We start from the raw sequence: 19,929 nt of genomic DNA, 5'->3' as shown, positions 1-19,929 counted from the left end.
CTTCTGGTCACTCGGTGATACGTACCTGTAAGTATTGAGTAAGTGTGTATCCGGTGATCCTTCTTTCACCTATCCGACGTCACGATCGTTGTAGTATCAAATTCATGCGTCGAATGAACGACCTACCGTTACGACGTTACGTAACGGAGGTGTTTCCGATAAGCCGCAGTCACTCCCGAAACGGGAATAATCAATTTCCACAATATTTCCAGCGTTTCGAATGATTTTCGCAAAGTTTGAAAGATGGACGTCGCGTTTGCTCGATAAAATTAAGAACCGTAGAGTAGGCCGAGTCTTTTAATTGCCGTCTGGTTAAAAGACTTCCGCGACTTTCAAAATCCATTGATAAATGACGAACCTACTCGATTCTTCATGCCGCTAATGAGATTTCGTACAACCGGATAATCGGACGTGATGGGTAACGAAAATAGTTTATTCCGATCATTTACACTTAATGCTTGTGCACAAAATCACGAGTGGGAGATGGACGGAGATACACAACTTTCTCACCAAACAAATTCAACGCCCAATTTTTGTCTTGTCACTGTGCGGAGAGAAAGCTTGAAACGAACGCGTCGTGATCACGGCAGGAATTATCCTACGAGGATATTCTATACATTTTATTTCACGTTTTGAATCCACGTCCAACTGCACAGTCTGATCGAAGAATTTATGAAACTGAAAAACTTATAGCAAAAACTCGCGAGACGCTATACACCGAAATTAATCAAGTTGAATTGCAAATAGGAAATGCTAAAATTTCACCTAAAATGATCTCTAAATTCAACCATTTTTCAAGAATCGCAAAGTTATCACGCGTCGTTCATCCGTTTTCGACGAGGTGTTGATTCATTGCCACAGTTCATTGATAAACAACATTGTATGAAATTGATGTAACAGACCATGATTGAAAAATGAATGCTTTGTAAAGTAAAGAAAAAAAATGTCTCAGACGATTTTTCGAGAACCGATTTGCGAATGAAACGATGACGATTCGGTAACTTTGCTATTGTGTTTGAAATTTGTGCTCTCTTCGTTATCTATCCTGCGCAAAATAGGTATAATAATTGTTTTCATTCAATTCAGTCGCTCTTTATGCGGACCATGATCTCATAACTCGTTTGCGTCGCTACTTTTTAGAGCCGTTCATACGTACCTACTCTCGATACATCCTTATTTTAATGATACGAGCCGTTCGACTTATAAGACGAGATTTTTTACCGGGTGGAGGTCCGGGTCGAGTGGAACAGAAGAGCAACCGGCATACAAACGACGTCTATGGCCACTGCTTGCGGATAAACGGGTATAATGGTAATGCCAAATTTGCATGCATACGAACCACTCGGCTCAGTCTCACGCTACCGAGAGTACCTGATATTACTGAAGGCATGCTTACAGTGAACGAATCTCAATAACCGAGAAAAAAAGAATCCCACCAGTTATTATGTGTGTAGTGAATTTTATTTTATTTTATTTTTTTTTTTACCTCTGATTAATTCTTACAAATTGAAAGAGACGAAGAAATGAGAAATATATGAAAAAAAAAAATTCACGAGATGAGTTACCATAAACAAACACAGTGGATCGTTTAACAATCCATGCGTGTATACGTGGGCGTGATGTATGTGAAAATCATGAGGCGAGGTTGATGTTCCGAATTTGAAAAGTTCGGAAAGTGTACACTTCCGAATTATGTGATGGCTAAACGTGAAGTAAAGAAATCAAACTTTGAAGAAACAACAAAATTTCGAATGGTCGCGAAAGAAGACGACTCAAAGTTCCGAAATGCAAGATTAAGAAAATTCAAGTTACGATAGAGCAAAGTTCCAAAAATTAAGGTTTTGACGGAGCGAAATTCCAAAAAATAAAATTTAAATAAAGCAAAATTCCGAATGTTAAAATACACTCACACAGTGTAGTTTACTCAAAGAGTGGGTGTAAAAAGTAAGAAAAACCGAAAATCCAAAACAAAGAAAGATTAAAGTTGTGAAATTTCACCTAACCAGAAATTCACAGAACTGAATATTTTCGATCATTCAAAATTTTGATGTTTCAGATATTCAAGTTTTCTCATTATCGCACTTTCGGAACTTTGAGCGTCGGATTTCGAACCATTCGAAACTTTGCTGTTTCTTCAAAGTTTGAATTCTTTCAATGAAGTGTCCCCAGGAAAAAATTCGGAATTCGCCGCCTTCCAAACATTTTAAACACGGAATTTCAACCCGGCCTCAAAATGATTTCCATATGTAGCTAAAGACCATTCATTTGTTGAATAAAAAATTGCGAAGCGAACTTACCGTTAACCTGCGTCTGCCAAACGGCATCGCCGACTCCCCAGAGACCCGAAAGGGTGTAGAAGATGTAAGGATTGTCGGGATGCGGCCTCCAGACTAGAAGCACACCGATAAGAACGGCGTGAACGACGGCGCCAAGGGCCATCAACGGCTGTCTCCCGACGAACTTCATCAGGGATCCAAAGAGGAGAGAACAGCAGGCGTTCACGATGCCAAAACACATCATGACGTATCCTACCTTGTGTACTCCAAGCGCACATGATATGTAAGCCTGAAATGGAAACACAGATTAAGTCCATTTAATGTTCACACTACGGTATATAAAAAGAAACCGTCGGTTTGAAGCGCGTACAATTAAGAACCAAGTCGTAAATCACGAGACTTCTTCTCCTGTTATTACACATTCGTTTAATTTTATTTTCGAGTCGGTCGAATTATCCAGATGGAATTACGGTTCGAAACGAAACGGTTTTCTTCCTTTTGATAACCCGAGGCAAAGCGTTCTTCCTCTCATTACTCTTCCGCTTTGTTGGTACCAAAGTCTAAGTACTCGTCGCGGCCTTCGCTCGTCAGAATCGGACACTGACGTTCACGTTGACTTTGAAACATCATCCTTTGAGTCTCTGACACGAGTGACAGGGCTTCAAGTATTTAATGATGATTTGGCGCCCTGCCAGAAATATTGGCTGAAAAATTTGCAGCGCAGAAAAAGGCACCGGTGAAATAAACAAATCACAAACGCAACGAATCGGTTCGTTGTACGATAAAAATGACATAATTCAAAGTATGATTTTTATCACTGGCGGTTGAGAAATTGAAGAGCGAAATCCAGACCTTACAATTCTTCAAGATTATAAAATTGACTATATTATGAACAGGGCTTCATCCTATTCACGTTTTGCAAATTAACTCAAGACGAGCCGTGACGAGGATTTGAAAAGGGGCTGTAAACTTCTGTTTGACAACAGATGGAAAGATGATTCATACATAAAACAAGAAGACGATCGTTGAGTCACGCGTATGTCTGAAACCAATCTTACTCTCAAGTAAATGATAAAAACGAGCATATTACAGTGAGTCACGTGTATAACAACGTTTTACGCAAATTTCAATTGCAAATATTTTTTCAACACGTGCGTGAGTATTTACGTATAGCATGCGATCAGGTTACAAAGTAGATCGTTTCATACCACTTATAAAAGCACAAACAATCCCTCTATTTATTGTTACCTCCCTCGCATATTTATCACAAGTTGCGGTTTGCGTATTTCACGAAAACTTTAACAGTATAATCGATATTAATTCACGCTTCTGTAACGTTTTAAAATTTATTTTTTCACGTTGAAAGAAAAAACAAATATATATATATGAAACACAAGTGTCGTATATGCGTCGCTGATCGTTTTTCCATCGTATTCAAGACTGTTCAGAATTTTCTGTTTCAAGCAGCGATATCTCGCTTGTTATCTTAGATACTGAAATATAGTTTTTTCGTTTTGCCGGGCAGGTTTAAAATCTTCTTTCAGAAGAGATTGACGCACGCGTCGGGGGACAGACCAACATTTATACGTCAGCTTTTGAATGGGAACGGAATTATATCTGCTGCGGAGTGACTGATTAATGCTAACGTTTTGAGCTTACGTAACGTACACAAGAGTTTCGTGACCGTAATTAAGGTGCTGGTTTTGCAGCGACCATGCTCGATCATCACGAATATAATAATTACAAAAATTGCGTTCATCGTTGTATCAACGGCGCAAAACTCTTGGAGATATCGCTGAAGGCGAGTTCGCGGCATGATCTTTACGTAATCATCGTTCATGCAAAGAAACGTCGATGTACCAGCGATTGAATAAACGCTAATACTCTTCCGTCTTGTAATTTTTTAAATTCTCATAGTTCATAAAATGATAATTCCACTCATAACCTCGTCCTTCAAGTTCTCATTCCCCACATTGTTGTTGCTGTTGTTATTGTTAACCGCAGATCGGATAAACAGCTATGCTGTCCGATGTGAGCTGAAATGCGAACAAGTGGCGGGGAGTGTGAGGCTGTTATACTTGATCGGGACACGTAGGTACGAGAGGAACGCGTTAAAGGAGTGCTTTGAGCCGCTGGTCGCGCAAACTTTCGCTTCATATCGCGTTTGCAAACAACAAACCAGGGACTCGACCGACCCACTAGAGCCTCCGGCCATGATGTAAGTCGCGAACGCGTTTCGTCACGCAAGAGTACCACACCGTCGACACAACCTGCAGGGTGCAGCCCCGCGGTCGTAACGCATATGTCCTTGCAAGTGCGTGGGTGGCTGAATCGTGTCCAACTCGAAGAGGAACCAGAACGGCAGTAAGCCACCAGAAAAACGGTCTGAAATATAGAACTCGTACGGAGTCGAGGAGGACGACAGTCTGGAGAAGAAAAGAAGGCCAAGAGGTACCCAATAATTACGATTGCAATCCGTTACAATCTTGTTCCATTATATCATGAGTTCAGGGATATGATATATACCCACGGCAATTCCGATTACGCAACTTGAATAATCCGACCTCCACGCGGTAAGCAAAGAGTAGAGTAAATGAGTTCAAACTTCCAGTTGCACTCCAAGTGGATGAACATATGCCGTATGTAGTTGTAATTTCAGGTTGAATTCATCGCGTTCCGATCGTAGTCGTCACAGGATACGATATCGAAGAACTCCGTACGTCGGGGAAATTGGAATCTTACATTTGGAACGGAGACTTTACAACTAGAGATTCTGTAACGAGAGACTATGGACTGGAGAATCGGGTTTCAGTGCTGAATCATAGACAAGTTGCAGGGTCCGGTAGATCAGAAGAGTAAGGTGCGTGCCTGGAGTCATCTGAGGATTGAAAAATCGACAACGAGTAGTGGTCCAGCGGTAGCTGCAGTTGGCAACAGGCTGGCAACTATCGCACCGATGGCGAGACCCTGTTGGAGACCCGGGCGTATCCGAGATACACTCGACTTCGTGCTGGCGCTCTGTAGGAGCGATAGTAACGCGATGAAAGTAGAGGGGCGATGAGATAGGTTGGAGTGTTGGTAACTTGCACACTTGTTCATCACTCGACCGTAACCAACGATTCGAGAACATAGTTGCATGCCTAAGTCGATGCACACCGAGCTGCGGTACCTACGTTGCATGTCCAGTAACTTCGTTCCACCGATACGTGTGCACGCGGCGCAGTGTTGACCATAGGCACTGAAACCTGGGAGATACGACGCCGTAGAACGAGATATTCCGGGGTCTATTTATACCTCGGGTCGTTCGAACCCCGCCAAGGCGCAGCTGATGAAAAAGGCCGAGTACCCACCTCAACGTTCAGGCCATCGGTCTTCGGCACCCAGAGCGCCCTTGCGCCAGAAGTCAGACAGCGTTCCACTGGCGCCGGACATCGACGTACTTTCAATATGTTTACCGTTACTAGGTCTAAAAATAACCTTCTTTACTCCGTACCGATCGCAAGGAATATCCTCCGGCACCGGATCTCTGGTTTTTTCCATTCAGGGCTTTCCCGTTCTTCTAAGAATCTTTCACCCATCGATTAGGCTATCCAGACCCTGCACTCTGGATATTGATCGTTAATGGTGTTTACTTTCACAAAATTGGGAGAATGCGGACTTGGCTGTTTCGCAATTTTCACGATCGGCGTGGTCGTAGGGAAATGACTGAATGTCATCGGTCTTTGGTCAAATTTTTCTATCCTCAAGGTCGCTGAGTATCCAGGATGGAAAAGGCAACTCTTTTTCAGGATCATCGTTTAACTTGGAACCATGTAACGTCCAACCGAACCTATCTTGCTGATGAATTGCTATTCGTGCAATGATGATGCGTGAGATCATCGTTTCCGAATTATTGATGAACTTAAATGAGTATCGGAAGGCTACAGCCATCATCGATATCATTGACTTGTTGCCGTTTGCATAGACGATCCTAAGCAAATATTTATTCTTTCTTCTCAGCAACGTTGTTCCCTTACAACAAAGAGCGTCTCTGATTGATTTCCGGTATTTTAAATAAAAAGAAACATGGTTGGTTCCTGCAAGTTCCCGGCAATAAAGTTCAGCGCAGTTATATCGACAGGCGATATCCAAGGTGTACCTGTACGGCCATCTTGATTTGCGGTGAAGTAATGCGAAGGTTTTTACCGTACATATATTCTCCTACCTTATTTACAATTTCCAAGTAATTCCTTAACCGCTCGAAATAGCACCGGCGCGGCGGACTCGAGTCGACACGGTGTTAGATGGCGGGTTTCCGTTCGTTCCGCGAGTCGCGGACGCCGTGCGAGAAGTTGAAGAATAATGAGAGGATAAACAAGAAGAAGTGAAATAAAAAGAAAACCAAGAGAATAAGAGAAAGAAGAAAACTCGATAAGGCTACAGCCGCACGCTGCTGAGACTCCCGTCGAGTAACTCCTTCCACCTGCAGAGTCGAGGAGAGGTTACCGCCGACGAGGATCGCGAGGCCTCGCCTGCGAGTGCTGGCGCCACCAAGTCACGCAAAAGGAGAAAATGAGAAGACAGACGGACGTGGAGGGTCGAGAGCCAATCTTCTATTCGTTCAACTTCTTCGGATTTTGCGCTGGAAGTAGGTTATAAACAAGAAACTCTGATGTACAGTATATTTGTGGCGCCACTGCTGGCTAATCCACGCCGGTACTTTATAAGTAGGGTAAGACAGGCGGAGGCTTCAAGGTGACAGTTTTTAGTATCGAAATTCCTCTATTTTTCAATGCGTCGGACAAGTTGCGGTCTTACAGGCGCACGGGAACTTCGCGAGCAGAATTTTTTGATTCTGTACTTTTGCAGGTGGTAAAATTAGGCGGGAATGATTCTTGCCGTCGTTTCATTTCGCCTGAAATAACAATTTATAATCTGTGAGGTGCGAGAACCATATTATCGACGAAATAAAATCGCAAGCGTGCCAACGATGGCCATCTTGATATTATTCCATCGAGTTTATTTCATCACGTGTACATGTAGATCGATATGTTTGCAATGAAAATTACATGCTGTTAATGATGCGCGTTCGGCGAAAGAAAATGTCGCATACAATTGTATTCTACGTGATGTTTGAGGAAAATAAGTATTTTACACGTATGCTAACGTAAATATACACCTGCACAACAATCTCCAAATGAAATATTTTCGCCAAACGTTATTACCTACTAATACGCACGGCATCTTGAACTCGATTATTAATTGACGGGAGTAACATAAAGAAACATGCGTACTTAACACTCTACTTCGTCGTCGCTCCGGCATACACGTACACAAGGTAGACGTTTAATTTGTGTTCGCGGTAAAATACCCATCGGGAATCATCGGGTTACTGTTTGTTATTTCACCTAGATATATTTCCAACAAAGACAACTTACTACACGCTCGCAACGATACCGTACAAGTGTCGTTTGACGTAGCCACTAGTATTTGCAGTAGGGACGTCAATTGAGGGCTGAAGACACGTAGCGCTTATTAGTCACGTACAAAGTTATCTGAACGCTATTTTCTTCCGTAAAATCATCACGTATAACGCCGCCCAATTTGCTTAAACAATAACGCGGAACGGTTAAATAGAAATGGGAATTGTTCTTCAAAAGAGAAAACTTTTCGCGAAAATCCGCGAATGTACATTAAGAATTCTCCTATTCTCTATGAAAATCCGATGATTCTATCCGGCTCAGTGTCATCGAAATTATGATAATAAAACTTGGAATTTTTCAAGGTGAAATTTTCCAAGCTCCCAGGAAATTTCGCTCACTGTCGCTCGAGTCTTCCTACCAATCGATTAACAGTCGAATAGCAAATGGCCACGACTTCGCGACTAGAAGAGTTGAAACAAAGCCAGCACGCGGACATTTCTGCAGAAACTGTCGAACATTCCGCGGTGTTCGTGAAGAGGTAAAAAGAAAGACAGCTCGCCGTGCACCCTGTGGCTACCAAAGATACGCGGACAGGGATTTAATTCCCTCAAGCCAAGAAGTTCTTCGTCTTATTCACGGGCATCCGCCCAACTACTTCTAACCACAGTTTACATCGAATACGGTGATTCTGCGCAAGGACTTGTACAAGTATGCATTCATCCGCCTTACCGTATTGCACCGCAGTTATATACGAACGGCATTAGAAAGTGCAGCCAAAGTCAGCCTCGTTCCATCTGCAGGCATGCTTATACACTATTATTAGACGATCTTTGCAATTTATAAAACCAACGTAAATGGCGAAATTCTTTCAACTCCCGTTCCCTGCAATTTACACGTCCGTGCAGTGTAAATCCACACCACTTCAAGACGGGCAAACGCTCAGCTCAGACTTTCAAGATCACACCTGAAGCTGTTCCGATCATCGCCTCGCTTCACAGCTTCCGGAAAGCTTCGGACCCAATCGGATGCTTGTCAAAAATTTGGTAAAAATCAGCCGCACAGTGTGTTTCGATCTAACGTTGGACTCCTCGTCGACATTTACCTTCTTTCTGTCAACCTGTTGTCATGACATCGTCACTGCAAAGTGCGATAATTCTTACCTGGGTATACTCAGCGCCGATGAAGGCCTGTTCAATGCCGATGAACACCGTGATGGGAATGAGAAGTTGTTGGTAGGGTTTTTTGAGCTGATAGGCGGTGGCAGAGAGAAGTTGGATTCCACTGAGCTCCTGGCTGTCGGCTCTTCGCTGTTTTTCACCGTACCTGAAACAAGTTACGGATAAATTTAGCAAAAAGTTTTCTATAAAGTGCGCGGTGTACGAGGTGTACCAAAGAAGGGAAATATAGGGTATCTCGAGAATCCTTTACAACGGTACAAAACGCAGCGGCTAAACTCGGCTGGATAAAATTACACCGCTCGTATGCAACCAACGATCCATCGATCGGTGTTGGTACAGCCTTGCGACGACCTCGCTGATAGGCAGGATATGGGCAACCGATCGTTAAACGCGCACGCACACGTACACACATGGTGCGGCGTAATTACGAATTTATGCAAACTCGCATCTCTTCTCCTTTTCTAAGAAAAACACACGTACATGCTTGTCCGTAGACATGCGGCCACTTATATCGGCAGCCGGGGAAAAGTCGACTCGCTATTTGAATCCGGTATACGCGAGAACCCGCGAATTTGCATTAGTTACCATACAGCGTGTGTACATAAAGACTATCGTACGCACACGATCTCTCAAAAGAATCGAAGATTTATTCTTTTTTTTTTATCCGTTCAACTATATTTAGACACTCAGATCCGTTCGATGTCGATTCGGCGTGCAATAGATCTATCATAGAGAACTCGCTTTCGTTGCGTTGTGAGAAACAAAAATTACTTTAATAATAATCCACTGCATGTTCAAAGTTTTTATTAACAATCACTCTTTTGTCTGAGGTGAAAATTTTGAACTGTTCCATTGAAACACCGAGAGGTAAAAAATTTGTAATTATTTTATTTTATAAAAGTTTCCAAATAAAATTCACTATCTCTAGATTAAACGCATAGAAAATAAGGACCAATAATTTGAATAAATAAATAAATAAATAGGTTCCAATGCGAATTACTTTAATAGTACCAAATTCTCTCAAACAGTACTTTCTACTTTATCCGTCACGGTAAGTCTTGTCCATGGGCGAAACTTTTCCGAATAAACTAATGACAAGATATTGTATACCAGCGGAATACTACTTCCGATAGTTTGTAAATTTAACTAGCTGCAGGAGTGGTAAAATTCACTTTTGAGTATCAAATTATAAAGTAACGGCATATTTAGTTTCTAGTCCTTGACTATAAGCACTGTAACCGTTGTGACAGGTAGTTTCAGTTGCCTAAAAAATTCAATGTTATGTAACGAGAGAGGTGAATACTATATAAACGTGCCAATTCATCCCCGCCCTCTCAAGAAAAAAAAAAAAAAAAGAAGAACGTAACGTTCAATCAAAAAGTTCACCTTACAAACGAAACTGAATTTGGAACATCAACAGAAAAACGACGCCTAGCGATAGGGTGGGAAATATTTGGCAGACACCTTCTAAGAACCTCACGTGCAGATCGCATCTCGGTCGAAGATCCCTGGAAACGGGTTGAGCTAAATATAGAAACGGTATAAGAACCGGGCCCGATCTCGCTTAAGGGTCTTGACAGCTACGAGCAGGGCGGCAAGGTGTAGGTCCGAAATTAGCCCAAAAAGGAACAAGTAAATCGGCGAAACGCGAATCTTGAGTTACGGGGGGCGAGGAGGGTTCCCTGGTACAAGGCAGGGTATAAGGATCGTTCAGGCGGATCGGATCGACGCTGCGGACAAGAGACCGGACAACATTCCAGAAAACACGTTTCAGTTTCTGGAGTCGAACCTGGACCTCCACCACGCGGGTTTATGCCTCGGCATACCTATACATATAAATATATATATATATATTGCACGTATAATATCTCTGTGCAACAAGTAAACCTCGATGTATTAGCCGTCGACTCATGGTCTTGTCCGTCGAGGTGTGCACTGAGAAAAATTTCGCTTGTTACACAGTAACTAGAAAAATTAAGTAAAACAGGTATCGTTAAAGAAAAACGTTTAAATATTGTTCGAATTACGAGAAACGAGGCACGCCTAACCATTTTGCGCTATTGTCGATCCTTTTTTGGCAATTGCAACGCGAAATCAGTTTGCGAGGTTTACTCTACTTTTTTAGTTGAATAAGGCCTTAACGTCTATTTATTGTTGCACGAGCATTAAATTTTCACAACAGTTGCAAGAAAATATAGCAACAGTGATCGTAATGAGAAAGAATAGTAACGGATACTAGAATTTCCGGTAACGGCTAGAAAACTAATTTTCATTTTCTACGTAGAACTATATTTTTCGATTGTGGTAAAAAATGAAAAATAGTTAAGGACTGAGCGGTAACAGGAACTAAAAATTTCTCTCAGTGTGAGAGGAACTTTTTTTCTTCATAGTGCAGCTTGTATAGGTTAAATACTGTGATATAAAACGAGAATTCGAAAGCGGTTGTATAAGCGCGTCATGCTCTTGGCTGAAAAACAATCGTTTTTGTCAAGATTCATTTCAGGCTTCGAATCGATCAGTGAATGCGGAACAATTAAGGGAACGATATTCTTATTATATGCCATGAGAATGACAAAAAACAATCGATTATTTTATTCCAGATTAATCGAGTATCATCGATTCATGAACGACGCGATACAGTATCGATTTATGTGATTGAAATAAATTTAAATTATTATGATTGTCAGTCAGAAGTGAATTGATTTTCGAATAGCTTGAAAGTCGAAACCGTTGTTGATAGCATAAACATTTCACAACAGTAAAAAAATTTGTCGAACATCAATCGTACCAAAGCCGTAAAAATTTATACGTATAAGTCAAAATTGCAATCGCGCTCAATTTATAAAAAACTTGTTCGACTTTTATTTTAAAATATGCTTAAAATTACGAAGCTTTTTTCGCGATGTCGATATCGCAAGTTATCAAATTACGAGAATTGTTTTTCAGAGCTACAAATCCGATTCTCAAAAAAAAAAAAAAAACTGTACAAACTGATCTGTATAAGACGACCAGAAAGTTTGTAAATCGAAATTACGATTTTCCCTTTTTCTCTGTACACACAACTTTTCTCCTGAATGAGAATTCCTTGTTTTATAGAGCTTTCGATCGCCTATAAAGCCGGCATCCAACGATCGATCAAAGTTGCTAGATCGCTGCATCAGCGGTACTAAAAGCGAAGTGCTGTACCTATGACACGATGCAGCATGCATGCCAAGGTCGTAGAGAAATGGAGAACCTGAAATGCTTGCAGTCTGCAAGGTGCACGATCGCTTCGAGCGTGCTGGAGGAGCAGACAGAAAAGAATAGGATTGGATTGGATCGGATAAGATTGGATACATCGATGGCATCTAATAAAATTCACTTAACTTTGGAGAGGCTGATTATGGAAAATCTAACTGGCGTGATGTTTAATATTCAAGTAAGGTGCGTGTCCCAATTATTGACCTATTTTGGTTGTATCTGTTTGATCCTCAGTTCTAAAATTAGCAAAAAATAAATTCATAGTGTCTAACCTTCTAGCGATTGGTTTTATTTCAATTTTCATCCGATCGACTTGAAATTTTGACGTAATTGTTAAAACTTGCTTATCGATTCGAGATCGTGGCTAGACTTTGGAATTTCGGTCCCAAAATTTTTTTGCAATATTTGGGCTACGAGGTTAAACCCGAAAAGGCGTTTTCAACCAAAAAATTGTTTCTTATCTGTTACAAGCTGGACAGTGATGTCAGGAGATGAGCCATCGTAAAAGCTGCCGAGTTTGGAGTCATTCGCTACTTATACGCGCCACGCCGCCATTTTGTTATTAATATCAACGAAAGAATTCTAAAATCTTCTCGAAACTACAAATAATAAAGCTCTCAAATTCAAAGTGCATCAAGTATTTTCATTTTCTGTGAAAACAAAAACTCCTGAAAATCGAACCCCGATGATAAAACAGTTAGCATGGAAGATAATTGTTTTACCATCATCGGGGTCCGTAGAGTTACGGCGATTATAATCGTCACGCCAAAGTTGGGGACTTTTAAAATCAGCCTCTGTAAAGTTGAGTGAATTTTATTACGGGCCGTCGACAAAGGAGGAGGAATAAGATACGTGGATTAAACGCTCGCTTGCTGCGGCACAGTCGCAATTCCCGGATGCCCCTTTCTCCGATATAATATGTTAGTTATTTGCACCGTAACGGTACATGTCATTGAAATACTGTATAAATATACCCGCGCCAATGCACGCGTGGAAAAACGTGTGTTTCATGCATCTATATATCTGTACAGCAGTTTTTTTTCTAGTGTCGGCGCGTTCACGTCGTCAATATTAAACATGTATCTAATACGTTGTTACAAGTATAACAAATATATACGCACATACACATTCGTGTCCGTTGCAGTTTCATTTTTACAGCTTTTATTTGTCTCACTTTCCGTAAGCGTAAAACGCATCGCAATAATATTGCAATAATATCATCTGTGAAATTATAAACTCGTACGCGTATACATGCGACGTTACAAGTTTAGAGATGACAGATAATCCGATGCAAGAAATGTTTTCTTCAACCTACTTTCATTGAGAAAAGAAATACAGTTTCTTTCTTTCTTTGATCTTCACGGTTTTGAATGTGTTTTTTGTTTTTTTTTTTTTGTTTTCATACTTCTACCTGTAACCGACAACTGCGGTGGAATATAACGCATCATCTCGCTGCATTAATTACAGTAATGAGTTATAATTTAGGACGAAAATCACGTCACGATTATTATACCGGGACAATCTCTTGAAAGTTGAAAATCAACCGCGCATGAGATAAATAATTAAATCTCATTGGTCGGCGAAATCTTCCCGCAGCGATATTTTTTTCTGCGATGCAGGCCTGCCAACGTACGCAAGATTTGAACGTTTGAATTTTCAAAGAGCATAAGCATTAAATTCCGACCGTTCATTGAAGAATCAACTTTCCGACCCAATAACAAATGCTTCCCAAACCTTTCCGAGTCGCTATCTCAATTATTTGAGAATCTAACCTCGAAAATTCGCATCAATTACATCGCCATCGGAAACAGTTTCAACAGTTTGACAGCTGAAAACTTGGGATGGCCAGCCTGCACGAACAGCCGATAAAACTCGCGCATGCGCGGTTGATTTTCAAGTTTCAAGAGATTGCCCCGGTATATGTTTAATAATTCTGTTCTTTGTATTCCTTACTGAATCGTAAAGTGTCTACTTGCAGTGTGTGGATTTCACAAAGCCGTACTTTTCAGCACTTAAAACGGAAAAACAAGTCTGCAGTAAGGGTAATAAACAGTCTTGCTGAAACGGCGGATGGTTTATAAGGTGAAATAAATTGGCCAAGTCGTTAGTACGTACTTGCAATAACGATCCGTTTTTACGTATATGAGTATAATAATTTCTATTTTATCTTCATTGTGAATTATTGCCGCAGTATTTTAACCATCTTCAAAAGTATCGTTATTCTTTTTTCAATTGACAAAAACGTTTGGGTTGCTGCAGGTTTCAGTTTTAGAGAATGAATAATCATTTTCCTTATTTTTCCATTTTTTCTCTCTTTCGCTCACACTGTACATAAACTTACTCGCAACACCTCATGGCTTACCACGAATCTCTGGACCCACGAACAACTCGAAGTGTGAGATTTCAATTTCCATCGAGATTTCCGTACAATCTGAATAAAAAATTCCCCGTATTTTTCTCACGTGTCTGACGTGTTTTACACCCGTGCTGAAATCGTCCATTTACCGCGATCCCGCACGCGAGGATGTAATTTTTCATCTATTTATTTTTATATCAATTCCATTTCTTCTTCTCCTCTCTTCCTCTCTCACGTTTAAGCAAAATAATATTTCCTGTCCACGCACAGGATGTCGATGATATTCCACAAGCACAGAAGATTTACGTACACCTGGTACGTATCGACGCGACCAAGCGTGGATCGCAAAAAGAATTGTCAATTTTCTCCATCTCTCGCTATTACTCGTTTTTAATTTATATTCCAGCAATCGCACCGGGCCGTTTATACATGTGTGTGTAACATGCATATGTGTATACAACTTCGCACAAACTATCAGTAATAAACAGTTTGGTGCCATCCTGTGCCAGCCTCGAGACGCACAAGTAGCGTGTGTTTAATACATCCTTGGCCCCCTGCAGCAGCAGCAGCAGCAGCGGTTGTTAAATTTATTCAGAAGACACCGACGACTCGGCCATTTTGAGCCGATTTTCTTTATTTCATTATTTTTACTTTATCTTTTTTACCCTTTTCTTTGGTGGAACCGAGGTGTTGTAAACCAAATGAGCTTTTGCACGCCGTCTGGCGAGGCGGAAATGAACGTCGATCGTTGCGGAAAATCATAAAAGTTTATTAATTATCAAACAGAGCTAGGATAAATGCTCGAGATTCTTCATAATCGTGTGGCAAAGTGGGTGGTGGTTCGTACACGTTGGTATGGGATATACACGAGTGTCTATTCCCATCGAAGGTCGCTTGTATCGACATCGTGTACCGATCGCCAACGATTTGCCGTACGTAACTGCTTCACTGCTAAAGAAGTGTCGGTCTGCTCTCTTGTCGCTAAAAACGTGCCGAGTAGTTTGAACAGACTTTGCACACTGGTAATAGCGTAATGGCGTTAGTCGGATCGTTCGTATACTCGGTGAACAATGGCAGGTATGCCGAGAAATCGAGTTACGAGATCACTCGGCAATGATACATATGTATAGGTATACATATCAATGCGTAAAAATATACCTATATCTCTGACTTACTATGGTACAACCGGAGAAGGACGCCTGGAAAATCTTACGAGAGGAATGAAAAATTCGAAACCCGCTAGTCATTCTGATACCATTTTATCTTTATCTTTCTTTCCTTTTTTTTTTTTTTTTTTTTTTTTTTTTTTTTTTTTTTTTTTTTTTTTTTACTTCTCTTGTTATGTAGAATCGAGTATAGTGCCGGTTGTTCTCATAGTCCTCAGAAAATGTAATTCAGTTGCATAGAATTTTGTCTTTTTTCATTCAGAGATGATGATAACAGGTAACAATGTTGAAATGTTATCTGTGTTTGAGAATACGAAGAGAACGTTAAGTACGAGTGTATATTATCACTCGGTGTACGTTTAATTTTGGATGTTGCAATACCGGAGTTCAAACCGTAAACCAGATTGTTCTCAGAATTTTTCAACGCGTTCTTAAATTTATAATCGAAAAATCTTGTCGATCGTGAGATAAATTTCTTTCTCAAATCTTTCACTTTCTGTGAACATTTTTATAAGTATGCAGCGAAAAAAAAAAAAAAAAAAAAAACTGACCTACAAAACTAAAACCTTCCTATTTAGTCGGCTTTTTGCACGATAAAATTTCGTAATAAACGTGAAAGGATTCATCTTCGTCTAATGAACTATAGCGAAAATGTTGACGCGTTAATAAACAGCTTCAACTGCATTATAGGTATATCATGTGTGTGTTTATATATATATATATATATATATATATATATATATATATATATAATATATAATATATATATATATATATATATATCGCAGCTGAGAGATGTATTTTAAACTCTTGTGAGTAGGCGAGAGAGATTATATTTACATTCGTACGTGGATAAATTCAGTGAGTCAGGTTTCAACTTGTCACGTGTAGCATTTCGTGCGACAGGTGTGTACGATATGTATATATATATATATATTATATACATACACATATACATATATGTAATTGTAGACGCATGTATACACCTACTAAGTAAGTCTATCCGTCCTTGTTCTTATATCTTGCCGTTAACTCATTCAGCTCATTCACTACCTGTGTATTATACCTATATCGAGGTATGCATATACATATATACATATATATATATATATATATATACACACACCGATACTGTATACGTTATACATGTCAATGATATGCGGAAGATACTTTGCGGTTTGTTGTCAACTTATTCGTGGAAGAATGCGGCCAGCTTTACGATTTGACTGTTACAATCGGATCGCCCGCCTCGTAATATATTATATTGCGTAATAACGCAGGTTCATCAACCCACACTTTTTAGTCTAGTGAGATTTTGAAAGGTGATTCGGCTGCATTTGACGCCTGTTGTACTCATCGCATTGTTAATAGGAGGAAAAGTTTTCGGCAGCTCGAATGTGATGTGCCATCAAATTGTGCAAGCGATTAGTTTATTTCTCGAGGGGATTTTGAAAATTTCACACAAAAGTGAAAAACTCCCCCCCCCCCATTTTTTTTTTTTTATCAACGAGAGACACAAAACTAAGGCAGGGACGAAGAAAAGAATCACGGAGCGCTACTGGAATGACTAACCTAAATTTCAATACAGCTGCTCCCCAACAATCGGAAAAGAATAGAAACGGATTGAGAATTTCAATACGATCTATTCAGATTTCTTTATCCAAACGGATGTTTCGTATTCTTTGAAAAGAATTAAATTCGGATAGAAAGAATTGAATCGGATTGATAATTGCCATCCCTTATTCTAAATAAACAATTGAAACGAACAAGCTGTTAGAGGTGTACATAATTCGAGATTAGTCAAAACAATCCATACTGGGTCAGCGGCAAATGAAAGAGCAAACAGTGAGAGAAAAACCATGCAAGGCAACAACTGGGCTGCAGGGAAATTAACATTTGCCGTACGGTTTACAGGAAGCACGTTACATTGGCGCGAACTTTAAACCATGAAAACAAAGATAACGCCAAACGGAGACTGTGTTAACATATATTTATATATTATTTACTCCATAAGTTTGTAAAGCGACTAATTTTTAAACGCCAAACGAGATTGTTATTATTTCCTTGTTTCGTTTCCGCGGTGCGTTGTTTTCGATATCATACGCACGGCGACGTTGGAAGTGAAATTTTTTTTTTTTTTTTTTTTTCCTCGCAAAACTACAGACAAATACTAAGATTTCGCGCGGATTCTTCGTATCTGATCGTCCTTTGTCTAGAATTACCCCAATATTATGCACAAATATATATATATAAAAAAAATATCCCTCAAGCGTTCCTTGGTCATAAATACTAATATATATCTGACAATGATAATGAATATGAAAAAATTAAGTGGGAAAAAAAAGAAAAACAAAAAAATTAAAAATAAAAAATAAATAAAAAAAAATTACATTCAGCTCGCAATCAATGACAACGGTTAATATAAGTATAACCAGAGTTTCTGAGGCAAGCTAATTATTAGCGTCAGCAGCGATCAGCTACGCGATGCAAACAACTGGAAGCGTACGTCCACGGCCATTGTAGTAAGCATCTAGACTTGTTAGCAACAGCGGTATACGTCACGGAACACGGCAGTGTGCTCACCAATTTCGGACTTGCCATGCATTACGTGAATCATGCATGCGATGCCGACGCGTTCGAATCGTCTCATCGCGGGTATACATAAATTTTAAAACTGTTGGCTTTCTCAATTATCGATGAATGAAAAGGAAGTGAATTTTTTTTTCGTTTTTTAGACATTTAAAAGAAGAAAACAAGGAGGTTCGATTTTCTAAATCTACTTATTTTTAGAGGATGTGCAAAGCTCACAGGTTAACATTGCGACTCCCGAGTCACATACCTATTGGCACTGATAGATATAATGGGTGCATATGCGGTGTTGCCACTGCTTTCGCATACAATCACGTCCCTCCCGATAACAAAGCGAACGAAGGTTGTTCTCTTCGCCTCGTTTTCTTCATTGTGCTTACACGAGCATATATGGTACACATGCGATACATGCCTCGTTGTACGTGTAAAATAGAGAATCTGTTACGAGTAATTGGATGTAAGTATGGGTACGTAACAGATTGAGTACCGCGATAATCGAAAAACAAATTATCTCAACTGGAGTTTCGCTCACGTAATCGCGATGAACTCGCGAAAGAGAGAAAAATAATTTTAATAATTAACTACAGACACAGATAATACACGAAAATAGTAGAAAAAAAAAAAAAACTTTTCGACGAATACCAACCACTGCAGTTATATAAACGCATACGTTGTTCGTGAATATTACTATCTGCAGCGAAACCATGTGCAGACGAAATAACAACTGAGCGCGTTCATGCGTTGCCCATCGGATGTCCGCCATTTTGTAATCACATATCTCATATGATAATGAGGGAGGTTCTCTAGGTTTTGCTTAATGAACGACACACACACACACACACACGTAATATTTCTAGGCAATCCGAGATCAAACCTGCGGCGTTTTGTTTGCAGGTGTAGTATATGGGCATATACGACATTTTTCGCAGTATTGGATAACAATGAATCATTGGGGAATTTCAAATCAGAACAAACTTAGTTCAAATTTGGATTCAATGCTTCCTGTATGACAGATATAATGGAAAAGAGCCGGGGTGAATTCAACGGTTAAATTGTACGTCTAGGTTATGTTAACGAAAATTCTTGTTATTATCGTAACGTATTATACTCCGAGATGATGAATTGTAAATATCGCATAATAAACCAGTGCGAAAAAATGTATGCAGAAAAAATTAAAATCGCCATCAACTCGTCTTTTATACACGCATATATTCAGAGTGAATTAGTGACGTCTGCGCGTGCGTCTGTCGTCTGCTAAAAATCTAAAAGCGGTTGTTTCCCAGGGTGGCCAACTGTAAAACTTTTTTACAACTATAGGCTTCGAGTACAACTGCCAGCGACAAATGTCAAAGTTTTTGAGGTTACGTTCACGACGGTTGGTCACCCTGAGATACAACTGCTCTCGACTTTTCAGCATACGACGGACCATGCAGTCGTTAGCAATTCACTCCGTATATTAAATAATGCAGTGCAGCGTTTTCGTGAAACAATATCGGATGCGTGTAAAATTTTTCTTAACGTATTTGCTGACAAACAAAACCATACATATGCATATGTACATCATATTATATAACATAAATTTATTTCCATATTCACGCATGTTGCACATGCGTAATAAAGTTTACGAATGTGTTACTCAACCCGGGGATACCGTTTCCGCGATGCATAAAAAGCGTAAATATGCCGCATGTACGCACGTGTAGTGTAATATATTGTACATAT

At 40.0% G+C, this 19,929-nt stretch overlaps 1 protein-coding gene across 3 annotated transcripts in view; it reads right to left on the bottom strand.

The window, feature by feature from the left end:
• LOC124213455 (UNC93-like protein) overlaps nucleotides 1-19,929 on the bottom strand; it is a 60,967-nt gene that overhangs the window by 10,641 nt on the left and 30,397 nt on the right. For all 3 annotated transcript variants that reach the window (XM_046614840.2, XM_069133220.1, XM_046614841.2), the window contains exons 4-5: nucleotides 8,839-9,001; nucleotides 2,298-2,565 (exon numbers count right to left, since the gene is read on the bottom strand). In XM_046614840.2, the coding sequence (XP_046470796.1) occupies nucleotides 2,298-2,565; nucleotides 8,839-9,001 (431 nt within the window). The remainder of the gene's footprint in view (nucleotides 1-2,297; nucleotides 2,566-8,838; nucleotides 9,002-19,929) is intronic.

Source organism: Neodiprion pinetum, chromosome 2 (assembly GCF_021155775.2).
Source record: "Neodiprion pinetum isolate iyNeoPine1 chromosome 2, iyNeoPine1.2, whole genome shotgun sequence".
NCBI lineage: Eukaryota > Metazoa > Arthropoda > Insecta > Hymenoptera > Diprionidae > Neodiprion > Neodiprion pinetum.
The sequence above is the reverse complement of the archived record's forward strand: the minus strand, read 5'-3'. Positions and strand labels throughout refer to the sequence as shown.